Source organism: Schistocerca gregaria, chromosome 2, assembly GCF_023897955.1.
Source record: "Schistocerca gregaria isolate iqSchGreg1 chromosome 2, iqSchGreg1.2, whole genome shotgun sequence".
Lineage (NCBI taxonomy): Eukaryota > Metazoa > Arthropoda > Insecta > Orthoptera > Acrididae > Schistocerca > Schistocerca gregaria.
Window position 1 is genome coordinate 729,028,185 of NC_064921.1, and position 12,381 is coordinate 729,040,565.

At 36.8% G+C, this 12,381-nt stretch overlaps 1 protein-coding gene across 10 annotated transcripts in view; it reads left to right on the top strand.

Moving 5' to 3' along the window:
- LOC126334859 (tubulin monoglutamylase TTLL4-like) overlaps positions 1 to 5,631 on the top strand; it is a 189,593-nt gene extending 183,962 nt beyond the window's left edge. For all 10 annotated transcript variants that reach the window (XM_049997533.1, XM_049997529.1, XM_049997535.1 and 7 more), the window contains one exon: positions 4,522 to 5,631. In XM_049997533.1, the coding sequence (XP_049853490.1) occupies positions 4,522 to 4,792 (271 nt within the window). In that variant the 3' untranslated portion in view covers positions 4,793 to 5,631. The remainder of the gene's footprint in view (positions 1 to 4,521) is intronic.
- The last annotated feature ends 6,750 nt before the right edge of the window (positions 5,632 to 12,381 follow it).

The window sequence follows — 12,381 nt, forward strand, 5'->3', positions numbered from 1 at the left end:
TCTAGAACCTTGACAGCTAGCTTTTCATTTTAGTTGTTAATGGTAATGACAAATTGCTGCTGCCACTAGCCAGAAGTTACATTTATGAGGTGCATACAGATTATCTCCTCCAGTTTATTTTCTCACAAGCTAATCACCTAAAAACTGAGGAACTTCTCATTGTAATATCTCTGCAGCCATACTACATTATTCACTACCTCAGTGCCATCATTCTGTAGCCCCTGCAAAAAACTTGTCTAGGAGTCTGATTTGACCACTGGAAAATCTCTGAAGTAGCAGCACGACTAGTGAATGTGCGATCACAGTGAAAGTCTTTCATTGTTGGCTAGGGCCTAAAGTCATAAGGGTTAGTTTAGCTGAGTAGGGAGCATGAGAAATCATTTCAAAGTTATTGTCATGAAGAAAATGCAGCATCTCGTTCACCCGATGAGCTGGCATGTTGGCATGTTGTCATGGTGAAGAGGCACAGATGGTAGTGTTTTACAAGGTTTCAGGTATTCGTGCAGGATTGTGTGCACGGATCCTGTGGAAATGTCAACTTTGGAGGCAGTGTGTTCCACTGAAAATCCCACTTGAGTGCCTGGTAGAGGGTTCTTCGAACTATCATCATACTACTACTCTATGGTTACACTCTCTGAGAATGTGAGAAAAATGAACACTTAACTCTTTCTGTGTGAACTCTGATTTATTTTATTACAGTGATCATTTCTCCCTATGCAGGTTGACAACAAAAAAATATTTTTGCATCCAAAGGAGGAAATTGGTGACTGAAATTTCATGAAAAGATTTCAGCACCGTGGAAAACACTTTTGCTTTAATGATTGCCACCCAAATCATTATTCATGACTCTCTCCCCTAGATTTTGCGATAATACAGAGCAAGTTGCCCTTTTTTGGACTTTTTCAATGTCTTCCGTCAATCCTATATGGTAAGAATCCCGTACTGCACAGCAACACTTTAGCAGAGGACAGACAATCATAGTTTACAGTCTCTTTAGTGGACCTAAACATTCTGCCAATAAAACACAGTCTTTGATTTAATTTCTCCACAACACTATCCATATGATTGTTCCAACTTCAGTTGTTCGTAATTGTAATTTCTAGGTACTTAGTCGAATTGACAGCCTTTAAATTTGCATAATTTATTGTGGAATCGAAATTTAACAATTTTCTTTTTGCACTCATCTGGATGATTTCACACTTGTCATTATTGATAGACAATTGCATATGTTGCACCATATATATTCTTGTGATGACTTTACGAGACATCACCTGTGGAGAGGGAATTTCGATAAGCTGTGTTTATCTGCTTTACTTGCTCTTATCATTGGCAATATTACCATTGGTATTGCATAGTGAAGGCATTGATTGTGTCTTGTCAGAGAGAGAACAACAGTTCCTGCCAGTATACCAAAGTTAAGAGTTGTTGGGCTTGGGTAGCCCCTTTATGGGTGACCATCCATGTCTGCTGAGTACTCTTGCTAATTATGGTGCATTCTGCCTTATGCGACCAGTTGAGGAGCAACTTGATTGAAGAAGTAACAGATCCGGTCAGGAAAACTGACAACAACCAGAAGAGCAGTGTGCTGACCACATGCCCCCCTCTATCTGCATTTAGTGATGTCTGTCAGCTGATGATGACATGGCCTTCAGAGTCCAATCACAACCACCTCATAGTTACTAATCCCTGTATCAGTCAAGATGCTCCCATTTGCTCACTCTCACAGCAGCTGCTAGAGTTCTGTTTCCCACACAGTGCCGCCATCTCATTCACAATGAGTGCATGCACATTTAAAAACAAACCATATGTTTCTGTCTTTTTCCAGTCCTGAGGGGAAAAAAAACTGGAAGTTTTGTAACTTGAATGTAATTATTGGCAGTCCCCTGACAATAAGTCAGGAATTTGCAACTATAAAGATTCCGCTGACAAGCAAACTATAATTTGATAATAATTATTTGTGATTAGTTAAAATTGGTGTGATATACCATTTGCACTGTCCAAATAAAGTTCATGGGCCAGCTCAGTTTCAACATGTTTCCATCCTCACCTAAGTTCCACAGCTTCTCTCTTGCTATAATATTGCTCTAACACATGCAAGAATATCCATGTAGTAGAGAATTTCCTCCCAACAGATGATGACACACAACCCCATAAGTATCCGTGTTTTATGTATACAACCTTCCAAAGTACTTTCAAAAATGGTGTGAATTACAGGCAAATGTAAATTGTTGGTAATTATTATTTATGTGCAGTGTAATTTAATTAAACTCTTGCTACTTGAGCCCATATAGGCAGAAAACTATTTACCATATGGATACCAAACTTAATAGGAATTATGTTCAGACTGTACACTGCAGGATTTGTGTTTTGCCCTGGCGGAAAATGCTGGATGCAGTATGTGATCTTCAAGCAGTGCACAAGCTGTGTCACAACAGCTGAATGTTCCATGATCCACTGTTCAAAAGTGTTACAAACAATTGTGAAATGGTATCTGTACTGTGGTTCAGGGTTGTCGTGGATACAGGTGGTCATCACATTGAGCAACATTTGTAACCAGGAATGTAAATGTGGTGCGCAGTTAGCAAATGTTACTCTCTTATGGAAATGAAATTGTGTGTTTTTTTTCAGTGATTTATTTGTTATTTGTCTTCCACATGTTGTTACAAATATTTCTACATAGTTTCATTGTCCTAAGATTACTAATTTTTCAATGGAGCCCTCTCAAGTAGCAAGTGTTGTTGTAACCACCCTGTACGTACCTCTTAACCCAGCAGTTATTAATTTGATTGTAGCATACTGATCTTAAATGTTAATCAATTGGTATTACAGAAGTTTTACTTTTCATACACATTCCTAGTTAATACTTTCCTTGCCAAAAAATCCAGAATTATAATTTGTCTGTTTTCTTGTATCTGGTTTTATAGTTCATAAATAAAAATGAAAGCTTTGACGTCTATATTAACATTTTAGTAGGGGTCAGAAACCAATTACAAGATCTAGATGTATGTTATAAACATACATATGGCATCAAACTATAAACAAGATGTATATTAAACTTCAGATCATAAAACTTGCTACTTCGAACGCTAATTTTTTTAAGAAAATTGCTAAAAACATGATTGAAATGGCAAAAGGTGATGTTGGGTGATTGAATAAGGTGGCAGACCGTATGAGAGAACTGTTTTCCATAAATGACCTTACATCATTAACTGTATGTAGATAGATGGCACCATAATGAAATATACTTGTATTGGACATAATTGTGCAGCTAAATTTGAACTGTACTGTCGAGTCCTCTCTAAACCAACATCTTAGAAACCAGGGTGTAAGCATTCCAAAAGAAGTGCCATATTTAAAAATTATGATTTTATTTAAATATGGTTGTTACATATTTCACTCACAACTGTTTAAAGCTCACTATTCGATGCAACCTAAGCATCACCTTGGAGCCCACTATGTATTTTGAAAAAAGAAAATGTATTCCATACATCACTTGATAATGCCCTCCTGCAGATCAAAGTTAATGCTTTCATATATAATTGTTTGAAACTATTTTGTATGTTATCCATAAGGGCAATACCATAACTCTCATTTATTGTTGCCCTCTTTCTATCCATTTGCACTCGTACTGAAGGTCTGCAGCTTGTGGTCTCTCAGTTGTGTTCTCTCTTCCCGAGCACGGGGTCATGGATTCAGTTCCCAGCGGGTTCTCATCATTTTATCATCATCATACTGAAGCTCAGCCCAACCCATCACTTCATTCAGTATCGTAACAAACTCTACACACCAGATAGTTATTGTGAATTTAACTGTGTTAGGATGTCAGGCACTACTGGTATGAATTATTCTGACTTTTAACAATTTCTTGTGTTTGAGAAGTAAGGAATTAACAGCTCAAGAAATTCAATTGCATAATCTTTGTAAACATGACCTTACCAGCAACATTTTACATCAATTGCACAACTTTGATTGTTTCTCCGCATTAATGTTTCATGAAATGTAAACAGCCTGAAATGTGTAATTGTGATAATGCAAAAGCAGATGCAAATTAGCTTTGTTAACACAGAAAATTTGAAGGGACAGATTAAAAATATTGTAAACTGTGTAGAAAGATTAAATCCAGGAATATATCAAGGGAGCTGCACTGTATTTAGAGTGACTCTAAATTCACGCATAACATTACATCTAATGTAAGTACATCAGATACTAAACAGACTGACTGTGGATTAACTGCTGAGTACCTCTCGAAGAAGAGCTTACCAACAGTAACCTGGCTGACCTAACATAAGAATGTGTCTTTGTAACAAAATTTGGACAAGATGCTTTTTCTTCTTTTTCTGTAATGTCCACTTTGTTATAGGGATGATACACTCATAAAATAAGAAAAAGTCAGTCTTAGCATTGTAATGTTGGTAAAGTTAAGAAAAGTCCATTAGTCAGTGGTTTCATAAGCTGCATGCCAAAAATATACAATAAATTTAAGCATGAACATTAATTCACTGTTTCCTTCTCCTTATCTAGGAAGGTGCTCAGTTTATCATCTGTAGCACTGCACCGCGCTGCCCGTCCCAGAAGTGGGAAGTTGGGTGTAGTCCTGAAACCTTTTCCTCGGTCTGGTTATATAGTTCGCAAACCAAAGTCGTCAACAACACTGTCTGAACTGCAAACCTCAAGTGATGATGCAAATACGGAATGTGACTCCTACGATGATGAAATGAAGATTCCAGCAAATAACGAGAGACATATAAATGACAGTAAACTGTGTTCTTCCATATGCATTCAGGATTCTTGAAACCAAGTGTTTCTTGGAGTTTATTAACTGTTACAGGATCTTCTGAAAGGTTTTATGCTGTGAGAATGTCATTTTTGATACAAGAATTTTTTTATAATGATGTTATGGGAAAATCACACATTCCAGGTCGTAACAGATAATTGTGTCATGTTCCTGTGTTTGTGGAGAATATTGTGGGCATCTTGTGTGTAAATTGTTTTGTATGACTTTTGAAGTGCTGATACATGTGAGATTACTAAATGCCGTTGATAGTTGATTTCAGAATAACCTTTTTGTACAGTAATATACATAAAAAGATTTGTTACAAAGTAATGGAAGAATTTCAGTTATTGCCATTGCTTCCATGTCATGGCACTGTTTGGTAAAGAAATTAGGTTTTATAAATGCAGAATTTGACAAGCACAGAGTTATTAATATAAAAATCCATGCTATATAATTGACAATAATTCATTCATTTTTGTTCAAATTGTGGTTCAGTATTGATACACAAGATGAAATTGTTCTTCCTGCTTTGTCTTGTTGATTTTGACACGTCAAATTTATGTCTTTGTTTTCAGTGTTCTGAGTTCCTTCATTGATTGTTTGTTAAGACAATGCTAATTCTTAAAAAAGAAGTTATTGTCTCCAGAACTGTTCCAAACAAACCACTAGTATTTGTGTTATTGACAAACTTAAAAGTTTTTCAAAATTTACTATTGGTAAGAACTATAGTATTTTGTTCCAATGCTTCTTTTAGACTGCATTTCTTGATAAATTTTAATGCATTTTATTTTTTTCACATCCTGCATATCTTTTACCACAGTAAATTTAATTTGAATAAAAAACTGTTCTTTTTTTTAGCTGTATTTGTTTGCATTTTGTTGTTGAAGTGAGATGTTTTTGCGATGTCATCACAAGTGTTTTTTACAGTTTCTGGTGCTGGCTGCTCTTGAGTGTTGCTAAGAAGAAAAAACCTAGGGGGACATAAATTGCCTGCCTAATTTGCAACTCTCTCCAAGGCGAGAGAGAGAAGAGCTAATAAAGAACGGAATAGAAAAACAATTTATCTGTGGTGTCAAATATAATGAATGCATTTGTAATCGTGGTTTAAAGGAGAAGAGGGGGAAAACAACAGAGCCTCTTCCCCCCTCCCCACCGTAATGTAGAATTTGTTAGAAGCTCTCTTTTTGGGGGAGGGGGAAGAACAATAAATTCAACACAACAAATATCATTATTTAAAGCATCTTTCACAGGTTATTGTTTTGGGTCTTATACTCTCTGGTCCACATGTCAAAAGCATGATAGATCACAGTTCGCATTGCGGAACACTGAGAGATATGCAGGAATTGTGTCCATGAGGTTTTGGTAGGTATCAGCAGGGATGTGAAGCCATGCTGACTTCAGTGCCATGGGCAGCTGTACAAGGTTTCTCTATTAAGGATCTGTGGTGGAAACAGCCCAATCAAGGCGGTCCTACAGATTTTCTGCCAGTTTTTCTAGTAGCCAGTGAAGTACAATAAACTCATCCTCATGCTTTTCGAACCATACACGTAAACTGCGAGCTGTGTGACATATTGCATTGTCCAACTGGCAGATGTCATTGTGTCGAGGAAAAACAAATTACAAGCAGGAGTGGACATGATTCCCAAGGATAGATGCAACTTATGTTGATCCATTGTGCCTTCCAGAATGAGAGCTAACCTAGCGAATGCCCACTGAACTGGACCCATCTGATAATTGTGGCAAGGATGGCCATCTGTCTGACGGAACATAAAAAGTTTTATCTGAAACGGCCACCCAGTGGACATGCAGTTGAGGTATTGGCTTGCAGATTCCAGCCTTCATCACAGTGAACAGCTGTTGCATGGTTACATGAACAAGGTGCCTTCTGTGAAGGCCCACATGCAGCAACATTTGCTGTACACTCATTGAGGAGATACTGTTGGTACCCTCTGGGCAGGCTGTCAGTCAGTTATCAGTTGCCTGTCTGGGTTTGGATAGTGCAATTTTATCATGCACAGTGTACTTTAGCCATAGCAGCACGTGAACAGTTTACAGACTTAACAGTTTGCCCGAAAGCCAGTGATGATGCCTTTATAGAATCAAATAAATTGCTCTGTCTTCACAGTACAACACCTACACTGTTTTCCCTTCCCCCTACACACATATACCCTTCACTGGTGGTGCTGCCACCTGCTGCCTGTGAGTGGTTGTTGCACATTGTCATCGAGCATAGGAAGTGGTCACATTAATGTGAATTGACCATGTATTAATGACATTTAGGTTACACCTGCTAATTTTACTGAACCGTCAGTTGAATAAGTTGTGATTACAAAATAGATTACAAAATAAAAGAACGAAGAGAAGCCAACCTCTGGGAAGATCAGTTGGTGTTCCAGAGAAATGTAAGAACACTTGAGGCAATACTGATTGTATGGCTTATCTTGGAAGACAGATGTAAGAAAGATAAAACTGTTTATAGCATTTGTGGACTTTGAAAGCTTTTGGCAGTGTTTCCTGAAATGTACTCTTTGAAATTATTAACATAGTAGTAGTGAAATACAAGGAGCAAAAAGTTAACTTACGCATAAAGCAGACTCAGTTATAAGAGTTGATGAGCATAAAAGGACAGCAATAGTTTAGAAGGAAGTGAGACACAATAGTAGTCTCTTCCCAATGTTATTCAATCTCTACACTGAGCAAGCAGTAAAGGAAATCACGGAGAAATTTGGAGAGGGAATTAAAGTTGAGGGAGACGTAATAAAAAGTTTGCTATGACATCGCAATTCTGCCAGGCAGCAAAGGTCTTGGTATAGCGTATGAATGAAATGGATAAGTTTTGGAAAGAGGTTATAAGATGAATATCAACAAGTGTAACACAGGGGTAGAGGAATGTGGTCAAATTAGGGGAGGCTGATAGAATTCGATTTGAAAATGGAGACACCACAAGTAGTCACTGTGTTTTGCTGTTTGGATAGCAAAAAGTTGACAGACTGACTAAGAAGAAAAGTGTTTCCTAAAAAGAGACATTTATTTACATCATATATAAATTTAAGTGTTAGTAACTATCTTCTGAAAGTATTTGTCTGAAGGGTAGCTTTATATAGAACTCAAACAGAGATCATAAGCAGTTTAAGAGAAGAAGAGACTAGAAGTTTTTAAAATGTGTTGCTACCAAATAATGTTCAAAATTGGCTGGGTAGATTGAATAGCAAATAGTTTAAGTATATAATGAAACTTGGGTAAAAAGAAACCTGTGGCACAACTTGACTAAAAGAAAGGATTCGATGGTAGGACACATCCCGCGAGACATCAAGGGATTGTCAGTTCACTAATTGGAGGGGGGGGGGGGGGGGGGGGCAGAGAGGGAGACCGAGATCTGGGAGTAAGGTCGGCATTACAATAGTGTATTTCTTTGTCAAAGCTGAAATGTCAAAAATTTATGTGAAAGAAATTTGTTGGTACAATACAGAACTTTGTGAAATCTCACCTGTTGTAAAAGAAATGTGATCAAATGTAGAGCCTCACCGCAGATTTGATCATAAGTCATCCGTCTTCTGTTCACTGCAATGTGAAATGTAACAACTTGGAACATTCTTATTAATTGTATTTCGATGGGTAGGTGGAATATGCTGCAAGCAACTTCAGGTCTACAGTCACCGCTGTGAGCTGTCCACCTCTACATGTGGAAACATCCAGAAGCTTTTCAGTAATTCAATTATTCAAAAATAAAAATAGTAATAGTTCTTATTCCACATATTCCCTCTTCAGTGTGTTATAAATCACATCACATGTTTATTGAATTATTATAGTTAACGTGCAATGTGATATTTGAGTGCTGTGTTGTAAAATAGAGTAGCTCTCTCCTGTATCAAAAAATCGCACTGTCACAGTTTGCCTGTCTTCTGCACATACAGCATTTCTCAAGAGAGTATTCTGTTTTGTAATATGAGAAGGCACTTTACTGAGTAAATACTGAAACACATTCTCATACATTCGTAACTAATTTTGTATACAGGGCTGAGAAAAATTGTCACAGAATTTTAACCCTAGATAGCTGATGACAGTAGCAACCAAAATTACTAATGTTGTTTATGTTGACGATGCACAATTTTTAAACTAAGGAAACTTGGCGCCACGTGTTCCAATTGGCCGTGAGATTTCCCTTTTGCTGGATGCTCTGGACAATGCATGATTGCAAATGCTCTGCCTGCCGGAGATCATGATGTCTCAGAGATGGCCTGCATGCTCACATTTAGAACTGTGGCATTGCCACAAGTTTTTTGTGTCCTTCCACAGTACGAACTATTTAACGGGATAACACCTTTTGGTTGTTAAACCAATTATTAGCTAATACAATGACACCAGTCATTGTTATAGTGCAGTATAAAAGTGGCTGCACTGGAGCGGCTTCTTGCTGAGCCATTTAGCAATTCATTAGTTGTGCAGAATAAAATTTCATCCTGAAAAGTGCTGAAACTTACATCACTTATAGTTTTGGAGTCCTTTTTTAAGTCATACTTTTAATAGTTACATAAAGTGTGAGACATCATCATCATCATCAAATGCAGTTGCAAAGTCTGAAAGTTATGTGACAAAGTAGTTCAGTTAGAACTGATTGACTAGTAACGAGAAAGAAAAGCCATCTGTTATCAGGAGTTCCATTTCCAGTTTTTTATTTATTTGACATGTGCAAAAACTTTGCTGGTAGTAGAGCATCAAAAAAATTATATTAAAAAAAAAAAAACAGATGACAGACAAAATGAATTAACATTGAACATCTGGTGCGCAGGAAAAAGTAAGTAAGTGTAAAAACACTGATTCCTTAAGAACAGGAAAACTGCTGGGCTGACTTTACTACAAGGATAGAGGAAGACTGTCCGACATGTAGGAAATTATTATACAAAATACTAAAGAGTAAGTGAAATGAATATATAAATATCCTTGCTCTGGAAACAAATGACGGTAACTTAATATGAACAGAGGAAGAGATAAGGGATGAAATGAAAAAGTATTTCAACATGCTGCTAAATGGAGATGGGGGACACAGCCTTCAATGACTGTAGAGTAATTAATGAAGTCCATACCAACAGACCCCCTTTAACATGGCATGAGGTAGAAACAGCATTAAAGAGCATGCAGAATGGAAAGTTGACAGGCTTTGATGGTCTTAGATCAGGCATGACAAAGGCAGCTGAAATATTATGCTTAAATTGGCTTTATATTTTATCAGTGATTTGGGAAGAAAACAAAATTCTAGGAGACTGCAGTAAAGGAGTTGTCATCCCTGTGTTCAAAAATGGCAATCTATAAAAATGTGAAAATTACAAAAGCATCACACTGTTGTCACCCATGCTGAAGCTGATAAAAATAAGATTTAGAAAGGAGGTAGAGCCCTTGCTTGAGGAAGAACAACTTGGATTCAGGAAAGACTGAGGTACCATGGATCTTATATTTGCAGTAAGAAAGCTGAGAGAAAAGTACTGGGATTATAGAAGATATCTTGTGATTGCATTTGGAGACATTGAGACAACATATGACAGTGTTCCGCGAAACAAGATATGGGAATGTTTGGAAGACCTAAGTATCTAATTCATAAAGCTATACCAAAAGAGTTACAGTGTGTCCAGACAGGCAACAGATAATCAGAATGGTTTGAAACAGACAGAGGTGTCCAACAAGGAAGTGTCCTATTACCACTCATGTTTGTAGTAGTTATGGACTAATCATAAAATCTAGCAAGAAAATAGGCAGCGAACCAAATGCTCTGGTTTTTGCTGCTCATTTGATGGTTTTTTAATTGAACTGAATTTTATTTGATCCTGTAAGATTACATTGTGTACAGTAAATGTATGTGTAATATAGGACATGTCAAAGTATTAACATTCATTATCACTTATTTTTCTACACCTTTAGCTTGCATTTTTACATAATTGATAATGAATAACAATATATACAAATTTAATGGCATAAGTATTCTGCAACACTGTAAAACTCTTTTTCTATGAGATAGTCTTTAAGTTTCTTTGGAAAGTCATTGTGAAGTACACTATCTTGCAGGTTTTAGGCAGACTTCTTAGTAGTCTGATACCAGAGTACTGGGGTCCTTTTTCTAGCATTGCCAGTCGATGGGGTATGCTCCGTACTTCATTCTCCCTTCTTGTATTGTAGGTGTATACACTAACCCTTTTTTCTAAAAAAAAAAATCCTGTCCTCACTACCTTTTGTGATGTACATTATTGTTTAGTATATATACAACAATGAAAAAGTTAAGATACCTAAATTCTTGAAACAGTTTCTGCACATTTCAGAGGTCTTTCTTCTTAAAATGGTCCTAATTGCTCTTTTTTTGTGAACACTCGTTTTGTCTCTTGTTTGTTTGAGTTTCCCCCCAGTCACTCCATACTGTAAGTATGGTTCGAAAAGTCCATGATACACTGTACACAGAATGTTCTTGTGTGAATACTGTGATAGCTGCATCATTAAGAATGTGACAGAGCTCGGTTTCTTACAGATATTATTACTATGGTTTTTTTCCGTTTCAGTTCATTATCCACTAGAATACTTAAGAATCTAGCAGATTCTACTTCTTCCAGCCTTGTTCCATCAACCTCTAAATCCATGTCAACAGCATTTTCCTTGCTTTTAAACACTGTATATATAGTTTTTTTTTTTTTAGATTTATAACTAGTTCATTTTCTAACAGCCATTGAGCTGTGACATTTGCAGATATGTGTGCACTTATCTCAAGCTGTTGCATATTTTGGTCACTATTTAGTATTGTCATGTCATGAGCATACAATATTTTCTTTTCTTCCTCCTCAACACCTATATCATTAACAAACACATTAAATAACAATGGCCCCATTACCGAACCCTGCGGCACTCCATATTTGATGAGTTTGGCTTCTGATTAGTATGAGTTTCCTAATGATACATACTGCTTGCGGTTGCCCAAGTATGATTTTATCCATTCACCTGGTTGCCCTCGAATGCCATAGTTGCTTAATTTTTGCATCAGCATTTCATGGTCAGTGGTGTCAAATGCTTTTGAAAGATCCAGAAACATTGCAGAGACAACCCTTTTCTCATCTAAGGGCTGTAAAATGTATTCTGTTAGACTGGCAATTGCTGATTATGTAGATTTTCCCTTTCTGAAACCATGTTGTGAGGGTATGAGAATGTTATGTTTGTCCAAATAGTTAAGTAATCTGGTATACATAAGCATTTCTAGGATTTTTGAGAAACCTCATATCAGTGAAACTGGTCTGTAGTTGTTGGGATCATCCTTATACCCTTTCTTGTATACTGGCACTACCTTCGTTATCTTCAGTTCTTCTGGAAAAATTGCATCTCTGAAAGAACAGTTTGCTATGTTCAGCAGTAGTGTTATCATCTCCTCACTTACCAGCTTTATTACATGATTTGATATTTCGTCATCACCAGCTGATTTCTTGGACTTCAGTTTCTGTATAGTTTTCTGCAATTCATCTTCTGTGACTGGTCTTATGAACACAGTACTGCATGATCTTTTTGGTACCTTAATATCCTTCTGTTTTTGACTATTTCTTTCCAATTTTAAGTTTTCTATGACACTGATAGTTATTATT